Genomic DNA, 12,903 nt, shown 5'->3' with positions numbered 1-12,903 from the left:
ATGTATGAAAACACAATAATGAAATGCATTAAATTGGCTTAGAAATGGGGAAAGGAGAACAAGAAACAGCAATAAAGGGAGTGAATTTAATCAAAGTATATTATGTGTGTATATGTAAACAACACAGTAAAACCCCCTTCATACAATTGGTATAGGCTAATAAAATTTTGTTTAAGAGAATGACTAAATTTCAAAAAAAATTTTTATTGAGAAAGTGATGAGCTGGGGGGTTTCAGTTACATAGGTAGGGCAATAAGTATATTTTTAAAATTATTGTTACCCCATCCCTCTTTATCTCCCACTTTATCTCCCCTCCCCCTCTGCCTCCCCCCAAGTTGGAATATTCCAACATAGTGTCAAGTGAGTATAAATGTTGCTGTGGTTCATTCACTGTTCTGCTGTTTCTGTGATCCTCTTTCCCTCTTTTTATGGGGGTAGTATTTTGCCATTTAAACCTTCCCTCCCTCCTTTTTTCCCTCTCTCCCTCCCTCCTTTCCTTCCATGCTGGAGATCTGTACATTCTGCCCAAATGTTCAACCACGGAGCCACACTTCCCATATTTGAGATTCTGTTCCTAGGGTTGGATCTCGGCTATGAAATCACTAAATCAAAGAATGATATCATTTTTGAGCGGTTGGTATCTATTTTCACATCACTTTTTTGTTGTTCTCATTGTTTTAAGACAGATTGTTTCTGTGTAGCCCATGCTACATTCATGCTCATCCTCCTCAGCTTTGATCCACACCACTTTATAAGAGGTAAACATAATTATCAGCAATGAAAGGAAAATATTTTCAGCACACCCACCTAGCATTGGGCACTACTGTTTCTAAAATGCACTACTGTGTCTAAAATGCTTCGATCATTTACTGGGCCAAAAAATGTCATCTTGTTGTTTTGATTTGAAGTTCTTTGACTTTGAGCCAAGGTTGAACTTTTTTTTGGGGGGGGGGGGGTCCGGTCGTGGAGCCTGAACTCTGGGCCTGGGGTGCTGTCCCTCAGCTCTTCAGCTCAAGCTTGAGCCACAGCACCACTTCCGGCTTTTTTCTTTTTGCTTATGTGGTGCTGAGGAATCGAACCCAGGGCCTCAGGCATGCAAGGCAAGTGCTCTACCACTGAGCCACCTTCCCAGCCCTGAACATTTTTTTTTAACTTTATGAATTTTATACATTTTCTGAACCTCTGGGAACCTGTTTCTGATTTCTCAAGGGCCTACAGGTTCAGAAAATAAAGTCTAAATTATACCAAAGTTGGGAGTTGAATAGAAAAAAAAATAGCCTTATAAAATTAAGACCTAAAGGGCAGGAGTGAAGGGAAGGGAAAGGGGGGGAAAGGAGGGGAGAAGAAAGGAGGGGAAAGGAGGAGAGGAGTAGGGGAGAAGAGAGAGAACAAGAAGAGAAGAAGGGAGGGGATGGGAAAGAAAGAGAGAGGAGGAAGAGAGAGAAGAATAATGAAAGGGAGAAGGAGAGGGAGTAAAAAGGGGAGAGGGAAGGAAAGGGGAAAGGAAAGAAGGGGAGGGGACAAAAGGGGAGCAGAAGGCAGAGGACCACCCTGGTCCTGAGAAGCTATAAGCACATGCTGGCAGACCCTGTGAGATTTTAACCCCAATTTCATCTTACATGGAACGCACATGCGCAAGCAAGCACACACACACACACACACACACACACACACACACACACACACACACACACACACACACACACACCATGAATGAAGCTGAAGCTGAGAAACCTCCTCCTCCTGGACATTCACTGTCCGGTCCTGTCCCTACCCTGCCATGTTCCCTTCAACCACAGGTCATATGTGACTAGTTCCTTGCCCTACACTCTGAAAGTGAGAATCCTACTTGGAACATGACGTTAGACTTGAGAAAAAGATATTAAATATAAACATAAAATGCACATGGAGGTGATTTTTCAAAAAAATGCAAAAAAAAACCCCAAACAAAGACAGGCACCAGTGGCTCATGCCTGTAATCCTAGCCACTCAGAGGATCATGATTCAAATGTAGCCTGTGCAGGAAAAACTCTAAGACTCTCATCTCCAATTAATCACCAAAAAGCCAGAAGTGGAACTGTGGCTCAAGTGGTAAAGTACTAGTTATGAACTAAGAAGGCTCAGGGACAATACCCAGGCCCTGAATTCCATTCTAGAACTTGGAGAGAGGGAGGGGGGGGATGGAGAGGAGAGGGAAAGAAGGGAGGAAGGAAGGGAGAAAGGAAGGAAGGAAGGAAGGAAGGAAGGGAGGAAGGAAGGAAGGAAGGAAGGAAGGAAGGAAGGAAGGAAGGAAGGAAAAAAAGACAAGAAGAGAAAGAAAAGGAAGAAGAGAAAAGAAAAGACATACTTTCTCAAAAGCCAGGATGTAATTTGCTTCTAGTGTGAGGAGAGGTTGTCTCTAGGAAAAGGACATAGAAGGTTTCTGGTACTGATGTTATTCTGTGTATTGTGTTGCTTGTTGTTTACATGGATATTCCCACGCAAACTATCTTTTATGTGTCATTTTCAGTTTTCCACTGGAATGAACATTTCACCCCCCTTTCCATGCTTTCTGGAGGCCCCTTCTTATGCAGTTCTCACAGCCCTGCCCAGCACTCTGTTGCCGGCCTCCTCTCCTGTGGTATAGACATACAGGGATAGACATTACAGGGCATAGACATTACAGGGGAGGCCTGAGTCTTTCTATTCTTTTCCACAGCACCTGCTTGGTGGGAAGTCTACAAAGGAATAAAGATCCCTGCACAGCTGATGTTAATCCAGCATGGATTTCATCTGGACAGTATGTCAACATTTTGCAAAAACAACAATCACGAAGCCCAGGGATAAACCTGTGAAAATCTGCTGAAGATAATATAAATGCTAGCAGGACAGGACATGATAATTCCCATTATTACACAGAGAGAGTTCACAGACTGACACCTGTGAACTCAACATAAGTGAGCCTTTTCCTTTTACGAAGCAAAATAACTATCTCCATAAAAAATATTATAAAGTTACATTTATTGATTCCTCCAGGGTTTTACTGAATCATCCAGATGATTATTCTCATACATCTTTGGAACAAGAACAACAATAAAAAACCCAGAACAACAATAAAAAAACCCAGAACATCTCCCTGGGATGGGGAGAGAGGACACATGCATACTTACATAGTAAACACATAAACAAAAGGTAAACTTCAAAAGCAAAGTGTATTTTGCACCATGTCATACTCTTATATTGACTATTTCACAGTTTTGCTATACCAGAGAATACCTATTACCAGGTTAATATCATCTCTGAGATAATTTTTTTTTAATGAGACATTAAAAAAAATGGGTTGCTGCTAAGCTGGCTGGAATGCCATAGCTCTCCGGCTCAGAGTCCAGGTGTTGTGGGGAACAAATGTCCCACAGCTGTACTCTCACCAAAGGTGAGAGAGAGCTCCTGCTGGGAGCTGGACTGGGGCCTCCTCTTCAGTCACAGCCACGTTCCTCCATGGTTCTCTTCCTGGGTGTAGTGTTGTCAACCTTGTAAACTTTTCAGTGTAGCAGTAAAGTGCTTGACTGTGCTCCATTTGAGCTACATCCTGCTTCTGATTTGAAGGCACAGATCGCTGGAGCCATAGTGGTATTGGCATGTGTCTGTAGAGGGCCTCAAAGGTAGGTATTGAGCCGTTGTCTACCTGACCCTGAGTCCTTGGAGGGCCTCCCGCTGGGCTAAGTGTTGCTCCACAGGTAAACTTAGTCAACATAATTCTCTTGTAAGTCACAAATCCTGTTCTCCCAACATGCCCAACAATCAATCCATCAATATGATAAAAGTCTATGAGGTGGGGGTTCCAATAATCGGAAGTATTTTTGGGGTCCACTCCCAAATATTGATTCCTATTGATACCTCTGCTTCAGTACACCAGAGGCTGGACTTCAAAGGATAATCACTTCTTTTCTTTCCTGAGTTGTGGACTTCAGTGATATCTCAACCCTTCTGTACTTTTAGATGCACAAAAATAAATCTCACAAGGCAGCACCCCAGGCAGTTGCTGGGGAACCTCATGCCTGTCTGGGTCCTCATTTTACTTCTCTGAGAAGTATCTATAATCTAGGCTAGACTTAGGCCAATTGGTAATGAATATAACAGGGACAATTAGGATATACAAAAGTCTGATTTTACTGGAAATAAACAGGGTAAGATATTATTATGCTTTTTAAAGATTACCATCCCATTATTGTAAACAGTGGTATTTCTGCTAAGTTTAATAAAACCTAGTAGGCCTCAAGGCCACTCTGAAAAGTGGGGGACACAAAGTACTAAAGTTGGGAAAATTCATAGCATTCCTGTGAGACTTAACCTTATTTGCCACAAAGGCATTTTTAGTTATTGTCAATTCCACAAACAAAAAAATGCACTAAAATGGTTCGGAAATACAGCGTGACAACACATGGTTAAGATATATTAAACACTTTTGAAAATACCTTTGGATGCTCTTGTTATGGGAGATAACTTTTAAGAACTTTTTAATTTTTAAAATGTTTGTTTTCCTGAAAATGGAATATATCCTTCAGCTTCCCAGAGAGAGTAAAACTCTGTCACAAATTGGATTCTGTTTGGGAGGAGTGGCTGTACCAGTTTCTATACATAAGAGGCCTTATGAAAATCTTGCGGAAGAACATACGGAATACTGGAGTTCTAAAGATGATGAAGATCCAAGGATCCACGATTGAAATCACAGACAGAAACCTCAAGGCTAGAAGATCATCCAGCTCCTCCGGGGCTTGGCTGAGAGCATTAAATGCTCTGTAGTAAGCGTGATACTGTTTGGAAGAAAAATATGATAGAGAGTTGGGTACTGGAAGGTGGATAGCTGAGCGAATTTGCTTACTTTACCTACCTTTCTGTGAAAACACAGCAGCTTAGCTTGAAACCACTCATGTTTGGTAGACATACCAGCAGCGAAGCTCACTACCGCACCTGAGGGGCCTGGGTGAGGAGCCAGCATGGTAGAGACACTGATGGTGTGCATGACTCCCTGATGGCTGTCCCAGCTGCGGGACAGTTTCCAAGTGACTGGAAGCTCATGAAAGCCTATTGGAGCCTTCACAGACTGGGCTACCATGGCCACATGCATCTGGCAGTACCTCAGTTCTCTGTCTCCCCCTGTATCCTCACACCTAGACAACTTTATTTTCCTTTCCTTCCCTTTTTCAACCTGCTTCCTTCTCTCATCAGTTTGCTTAGAAGTAAGCCACACCTGTGAAATGTCACCTGTATGGAACCACCGATGAAACAGAAGCTTTGAATGGAATAGAAGAGACAGAAATAAGACAATAGGAAGACACGAAAGAAAGGAACCGATCATCTCACATTAATGGCTCTGTTTATTCTGGGCATAGGTCTGTATAATTGCATGATTGGCATCCATTTTCTAAAGCCTGTTTAACTGTGTCCAGCCTCCTCTTTTTGCCCTGATCTCCCTTGAAGCCTGTCGAGTTTTCTCAGTGCCCTGCAAAGCTCTTCAAATCATGGTTTTCTGCTATTCAACTCCCACTCAATGTAGACCAGTACCATCACCTCCTCCCACTCTGTCTGTGCTGGCTACCTTGTCTTTTTGCCATTGCCCTGTGTGTACCTGCTGAGGGTCGAAATCTATGATGGGACAAATGCACCCTCATGGAACAGAAGCCACACAAAGCTGATACTCATGGGAGGGTGTGCCCATTCAGGGCAATCACACATTTGTCCCAAAGAGAATGCGTTTTCCCACGGTCACCTCCCTACTTCTAGCTGCCTTTTCTGTGCAGCTAGCGGCCACTCCAGTGTACTGTATTTAAGAGGATGGACCCAGCTGTTATTTCTACTTACACGTTCATTTCCTCCATTATTACCTTAAAATGGCAATGGGGATAACAATGGCTATTGCCACGTGCGGACTACCATCCCAGACACTATTCTAAACCTTTAGAAATGAGCTTTATCCCTACAAAAATCATAGGAAGTAAATACATTATTCCCCATGGAAATACAGGCAGACAGTGCCACCCTTCAAGGTCTACCTCAAATACGAATCATTTCAGGAGGTCTGTTCAAGTGGTGTCTAAGCGAGTTCCACCTTAGGTCTGAGGATGTGAATTAGGAGTCCCTGCTTGATGGTGCCATAGAAAAGTTACAGTTTCTTCACCTTCACAATGAGGGTCACTGTGCAATTTTCAGGATTCTCGTGATGTTTGAGGGAAATGGTGCAGGTCAATCTTGAGCACAGGCTCTAGCATGCCATGAGAACTCAGTCATTAGCTAGTGCTTTTCTATCATCAGCGTGGAGTGACTGCTTTCCTCTGCTAAACCCATCGATGACCCTAATCACCTTCCTTTTAAACTTGCAGTGGTTTTCGCATTTTGTATGTTTACAATGAATTGCAGAGAGTCTTGAGCGTGCTAAGTATTGCATATGTGCAGAACAGTTGGTCTGTGGTGGCAGGAGGCCCCGTGTTAAAGTCTTTTCATTTGTTTGTTTCAGTGCTGGTACTGGAACTTGAACTCAGTTCCTGGGCATTGTCCTTGATCTTTTTTCTTTCAGGCTAGTCTCTACTACTTGAGCCACAGCTCCACTTCTGGTTTTTGTTTGTGGTTAATTAGAAATAAGAGTATTAATTTTACTGCCCAGACTGGCTTCAATACTTTATCCTCCTATCACAGCCTCCTGAGTAGCTGGGATGACAGGCATGATCCACCAATGCCTGACTTCTTAAGATTTTTTAAATAACTTTTTTATTGTGAAAATACTGTACAGAGAGATTACAATTACTTAAGTTGGTTTTAAGAATAAATATTTAGTGGCTCAGTGGTAGAGTGCTTGCATTGCCTGCATGAGGCCCTGGGTTCCATTCCTTAGCACCACATAAGCAGAAAAAGCCAGAAGTAGCACTGTGGTTCAAGTGGTAGAGCGTTAGCCTTGAGCTGAAGAGCTAAGGGACAGTGCCCAGGCCCAGAGTTCATGCCCCATGACTGACAAAAAAAAAGAATAAATATTTAATGTGAGTTTGTTTTATATGTGCCACATACATCTCAATGTCGAGAATGGCAAAATATAATTTCAACTATGTGAGAATGTTTGATGGCTTGGAAGCCTGGTAATGGTATCTGAATGATGCCTAATGATATAATTAAAACAAGCCATTTTATTTCTATGGGGTATTTTTTGAGGGCCAGGGCCAGAGTTTGAACTTGGGCCATTGAACTTATTGGCTTACTTCTCTACTGGTGCTTTACATGTCTCTAGCCCAGTTTTTTGCTGGTTATTCTGAGATGGAGTCTTGTGGGCTTTCTACCAGGGGTGGCTTTGAACTTTATTCCTTCAAATATGAATCTCCTGAGTCACTAGGATTATAAGGACGAGCCATCAGCACCCTGTTTCTATGCAGTATTTATGTATTCCAGTTCTATAGATTTCCTGTTCTTTTTTGTTCGTTTGTGGTACTGAGGATTGATCTCAGCGCCTCACACATGCTAGGGAAGAAATGATCTGCCACTGAGTTATACCTTTAGTTCAGTTATCTATGTTTTCAAGTCACTGGATTCGTTATTAGGAGTGCATCCTTCATTTTCAAAGTGGCTCAATTTACATAATGTATGAGAAGAGTGCCCTCTGGTGGTTCTAGGGGTCCCTGGGACGATGCTGCTATTGCCAGCTAGGTGGCGACTTGAGAACATCCCTGCTCAGATCTCTCTCCATTCTGATGCCTTCTTTCTAGCTCATCACTGTAACACTCCAGTTTTACCCTCTGCTCCAGCTCTTCAGATTCATTTTAGACCATTTCCACTGGGCCCATTGTTTTCCGACTATGCCTTAGAGGTCTGTAACACCTCCTTCAGAAAAAGCATCCCAGCCATTCTTCCAGCAGGCCAGATGGGCACACCCAGCTGAACTGTTTCCACTGACTCCCCTGACTCCATGGATCCTGACAGAGACAAGCACACAGCTTGTGTTTACCTGAGGACCCCACCTCATCTCCACATGCACTCTGCCATCCATCTCTGCTCCTCACCAACCCCCAGCAACTGCCCTTCTAAGATAAGAAGGATCTCGATGAATGTATTCTACACATATTACAGTATGCATGGAAGAGTCCTCTGAAGTTCATTCATTCTATATTTCCTCCATGCTATAGCAAACTGGAAAAACTGAAGACAACCTATGTTAATATTTTATTCTAACTCAACATAATTGTGAAGTTCAGTTTTTAAAAACCATGCTTGAGCAGGGCTGGGGAGATAGCTCAGTGATAGAGAATTGCCTAGCTCGTGAAGGGCTCAATCCTCACATGGAAGAGGGAGAGGGAGAGGGAAAGAAGGAGGGGAAGGAGGAGGAGAAGAAGGACTGGGAGGGAGAGGAGGAAGGGGAGAAAGAGGAGGGGAAGAAAAAGGAGGGAAGGAAGGGAAGAAAAGGGAAGGAAAGAGGAGAAGGAGGAGAGAAAAAAGAGGAGAAAGGGAGAGGGACAGAGAGGGGAAGAAGGAAGGAAGATAGGGGAGGGGGAGAGAGGAGAAAAAGGGAAGAAGGAAGGAAAGGGAGGAAAGAAAGGAAGGGGAAGAAGAAGGAAGAATAAAAGAAGGAAAGATGAAGGAGGGAAGAATGAAGGGAGGAATGAAAGGGAGAAAGAGAAGAAAAAGAGGGAAGGAAGGAAGAAGGGCAAGAAAAGAAAGCAGATAGGTTTTTAATCATTGCTTCTACAATTGTTCCCCTCCAGATGTAGTCTTATTTGATTACACATAGCAATTCAAGTCCATGCCTGACGCTAAAACCATCTCTTTTCTAGCGATGACAGCTTCTATGAACAATGCTATCTGCATTGGACATATTTGAGATGTTACATGGTTTTTAGAAAATAATTTCCAAGTCCATTTCAAATGTTCACAATACTCTATGAATTATTCAGATCTCCTTAGAGGTTCCTTTCACTGTTTTATTCTTTTTGCATTCCTTTTGTGAACACATTCGCTGCTGAACACATTAGCTATCTGTGCATTCAGCTGCTGCCTGCTCTATGGAAGTATGGGTAGTGAGTGGAGACCCGGATGCAGGACAGTGGTCTGGAAATGCTTTATACAGAAAGTAAGAGAGTAAATAGTTTAGGTTTCATGGGCCAAGAGGCAAAAATTATGAATATTTGGTAGGCACTAGTCTAACAAGAGAAATATTTCTGAAATATTTTTCCTTTTCATTTTGATAGTAGAAGGATTTGAATTCAGGGTCTTCTACTTGGTAGGGAGGTACTCTACCACTTGGGCCACACTCCCAGCAATGTTTTGCCTTAGTTATTTTTGAGATATGGTAGGAGGGTATTACTTTCCCCGCCCCCACCCCCACCTCCAGTAACCTTGGACTATAATCTTCCTACCTATCCCTCCCTCCTAGCTGGGATTACAGGTGTACACCACCATTGCCCAGCTTCTTAGTTAAGCTTGAAGTCTCACTATGCTTCGCTGGGACTTGAACTGCGATCCTCCCAGTCTTCATTTCCTGAGTAGCTTGGATTATATGCATGCATCACCATGCTCAGCCTTTATTTCCACAAACAGAAAAGGCCAGAAGTGGTGCTGTGGCTCAAATGGTAGAGGGCTAGCCTTGAGCAAAAACAAGCTTAGGGACAGCACCCAGGCCCTAAGTTCAAGACCCAGGACTGGAAAAAAAAAAAAAAGTTTGGTGTTGAATCTGAGCATACCAAAATGCCTTGTCTATTTAAATAGATGTAAATTTCTATCTTTTTTAGAGGGGGGAGGGCTGTTTCTGAGCTAACTCTGTGTGATGTTTGGACCTCCCACCTCTCTACATTTTAAGGCCTTATTTCAAGAAAAACCACTTTACATCTCCCCCTTCATCCACATTGAAAGCTACATCTGATTTCCTTACACTTTGATAAGAACATAAACTTTACTTGTCCCAGGAGTCTAGAGATTTCCAGGACTTTGAACTGGCCTTGCACTGGCCTTTATTTAAACGTTATTCTTATAATGAACAGGTACTTTGGTAGTAGGAAGGAGAGAAGCAATTCTGATGAAAGTTTCACCAAAGTCTGGGACACAGAAGTGAAACCCTTCCAAAATAACAATCCAGTCACCGCCACCGTCCCTTTAGTAAACGGAAACCTCAGCGAATGGCTTTCATGCCACTTCCCTGGGCCAGACAAGAGGCCGAGGCAGTCAGGAGAGGTGGTTAGAATGACTGCTGTCAGCTGACATCAGACCCACAGCAGCCTTCCGGACGTATTGCCCCGACTTACTGCCCCGTCCCTAGACTCGGTGGCCAGCCTCTCCCCAAACCTTACGCACGGGGGGGGGGGGGGGGGTTCTAAAACCAACCCATGGGATGCTTGTAGTCGCTCAGTCCTTTGATCAGTGTCCAGAATCAGTTCCTCCTCTCCTCCCTTCCCTTGCCAATATATTTTGGAGAAGAGTCCCAGGCCCGTTCCTGACACCACTAAAATCGCGGACGGCTCTAACGAAATAAAGCACGACCTAGCAGTCCGGCAGGGCCATACTGCCCAGGAGGTGCGAGGATTGGGGGCGGGGGGCGGAAAATTGGACTCTCCAGCTCCGAAGTCAGAGGAGGAGATCCTGCAGAAGGGACTCCCACCCAGGATTTCCTTTTCCTTTTCTGACTCTCCCTCTTCTTACTCAGGAAATAGGGATCTGAAGGGAATCTGGTTGGGAGAAGAGCACCCACCAGCAACCCCCCTAGCCCGGGGCTCAGTTCCCGCGCGCACGCGCGCACGCGCATCCGTACCCGCTCCATCCTTCCCGCCAGCAACCTGGGAGCCGGCCCAAGCACTCACTCACAATTAAAGGCAGGGAGCACATGGTGAAGAGCACGGTCATGAGCGCCAGCAGCAGCAGGTGATCCAGCTCCTCCAGGGGGTGCGGGGACACCGTCCGGCCGTCGCCACCGCCGGCGGGCTCAGCTCGATCCCGGGAGCAAGGGCGCGCAGGCCGCTGCAGACGCCGGTGCATGGTGTAGAGGTTGTGCATGGCGCCCAGATTGCACAGCACGATCGCGAGGACCAGCAGCGCCATGAGGCTGGAGTAGAGCACCGAGTAGCCCAGCACGGACAGCGAGCCCTCCTCGTGGATCATCCGGATGAAGCACCAAGTCCCCGGGCAGTATTGCACAAACTTCCCGAAGCCCGCGAAGGGAAGCGAGCAGAAGAGCAAGCAGAAGGCGCCCAGGATGGGCGCCACGAGCACGCCCCGGCGCGGGGTGATGTGCCGTTGGTAGAAGAAGGGGTGTCCCAGGGAAAGCCAGCACTCCAGCGCCATGGCCAGGAGCTGCAGCGTCGAGGCGAGCCCGAAGAAGGACATGAGGAAGGCGAAGGCTTGGCACAGCCACTTGCTGGGTGTCGGTGCCAGCCGGGACAGGGTCTGGTTTTGCGCGTAGGCGGTCAGCACCACGGGGCTCAGGAGACACTTGCCCAGCAGGTCGGTGATCGTCAGGCCGCACACCAGCACGTAGAAGACCGAGCGCGGCGGGCGCGGCCGGCAGGACCCCAGCCCCGAGCGTGCCAGCAACCCCAAAGCCAGCAGGTTGCCCAGGAGCCCCGTGCTGAACAGCACCCCGCCCGCCATCGCCGAGTAGCCCTTCTCCACCCAGGTGGCGTTGTCGCAGCGGTAGGCAGGTGACTTCATGGCGGGTGGTCCGTCGGGCTGGAATGCAGGATGCAGCTAGGGCGAGGGCCACGGTGCCGGGGTGCGGAGGAAGCCCCCCATCCCCGGGCCGCTCCTTGGGAGGAGAGGCTGAGCCTTGGAGGAAGCTCCACCGGGCACCAGAGCCGCCTCCTGTCTAAAGTTGGGTCACACCCCTGTCCGAGGGCGGGACCAGCAGCCCCGTGCGCATCCTGCTACAGCTCTCGCAGAGCGTGGAGCAGCCCAGCAAAAAGCGGGGTTCTGATGGGTGGGGTTCTGAGTAGAGAGAGACACACCTTAGAGCCTAGATTGAGGAATCAAGGAAAGCAGCCAGAGCTCAGACACTCAAGATCAAATCGTGCTTGAGAGGGGAGGGAGGAAATCAAATGGGGAAATGAAGCAGCCAGCACTAGGGAGGTGGGGGACCACAGGGTGGCTGGTGATGGTAGCCGGAACTCTGAAGATGTGGGAAGAAGGAGGCACAGGGAAGTAGCTGCCTACCGCCTAGTTTTCTAGGCGAAGGTAACCAAAACTTGCATAACACTTAATGGCTTCTCAGTATCTTCTAGATTGGGGTATTAGCAGTGATATCCATCATGTAGGTGACGACCTGGAAATGAGGGTGCCTTAGAAAGTTAAATGATCTCCCCAGGATGGCAAACGTGGTAAGAGGCAGAAGTCAACTTGGAACCTGACATACTGTTTAAAGAGTCCATCTGTTGTCCATGGCTTCTCTTCCCAAAAGGATGGCCAAATTTCAGGCCAGGTGTGTGTGTGTGTGTGTGTGTGTGTGTGTGTGTGTGTGTGTGTGTGTGTGTGTGTGTGTTCCAAACAGGAAAAGCCAAAAGGTGACTTTTGCCTCTGTCAAAAGACTTTTGACAGTGACTTTGTAGATGGGGAGGGAAGAATGGCGTTAATAGCATCAGGTAGGCGTGGGTTCAGGTCCTGCATCTGTTACTTCATTGTTTGTGTGAGCCTGAGGGACCCATCACCCTACTTGTTTAGCCCCTATGAGGCAGATATGTGCCACAATTCTCCCAAGATGTTTTAGTAGCTGATACATAACTGCAGGCTTTAGCATGGCTTTTTGAAAACAGAAAATAGTAATCGTCTCTCTTGATAGCTTTCTCACGCCTCTGCATTGTGACTACTAGAAAAAAAAATTCTCTTCTAGCTTTGACTGGGCCACATCAAAAAGGCAATTTTTATTTTATTTTTTAATTGCACTCCATATCCTGGGGCAGATACTAGCTT

At 46.0% G+C, this 12,903-nt stretch overlaps 1 protein-coding gene across 1 annotated transcript; it reads right to left on the bottom strand.

The window, feature by feature from the left end:
• Positions 1–3,018: 3,018 nt before the first annotated feature.
• On the bottom strand, positions 3,019–11,732 carry Ptgdr (prostaglandin D2 receptor). Its single transcript, XM_042677874.1, has 2 exons — positions 10,810–11,732; positions 3,019–4,793 (listed from the first exon to the last, which is right to left on the bottom strand). The coding sequence occupies exons 1-2, from the start codon at positions 11,650–11,652 to the stop codon at positions 4,569–4,571; spliced, it is 1,068 nt and encodes a 355-aa protein (XP_042533808.1). The 5' UTR covers positions 11,653–11,732; the 3' UTR covers positions 3,019–4,568.
• Between the last annotated feature and the right edge of the window lie 1,171 nt (positions 11,733–12,903).

This window comes from Dipodomys spectabilis, unplaced genomic scaffold, assembly GCF_019054845.1.
Source record: "Dipodomys spectabilis isolate Male_0828 unplaced genomic scaffold, ASM1905484v1 ptg000042l, whole genome shotgun sequence".
In the NCBI taxonomy this organism is placed as follows: Eukaryota; Metazoa; Chordata; class Mammalia; order Rodentia; family Heteromyidae; genus Dipodomys; species Dipodomys spectabilis.
The sequence above is the reverse complement of the archived record's forward strand: the minus strand, read 5'-3'. Positions and strand labels throughout refer to the sequence as shown.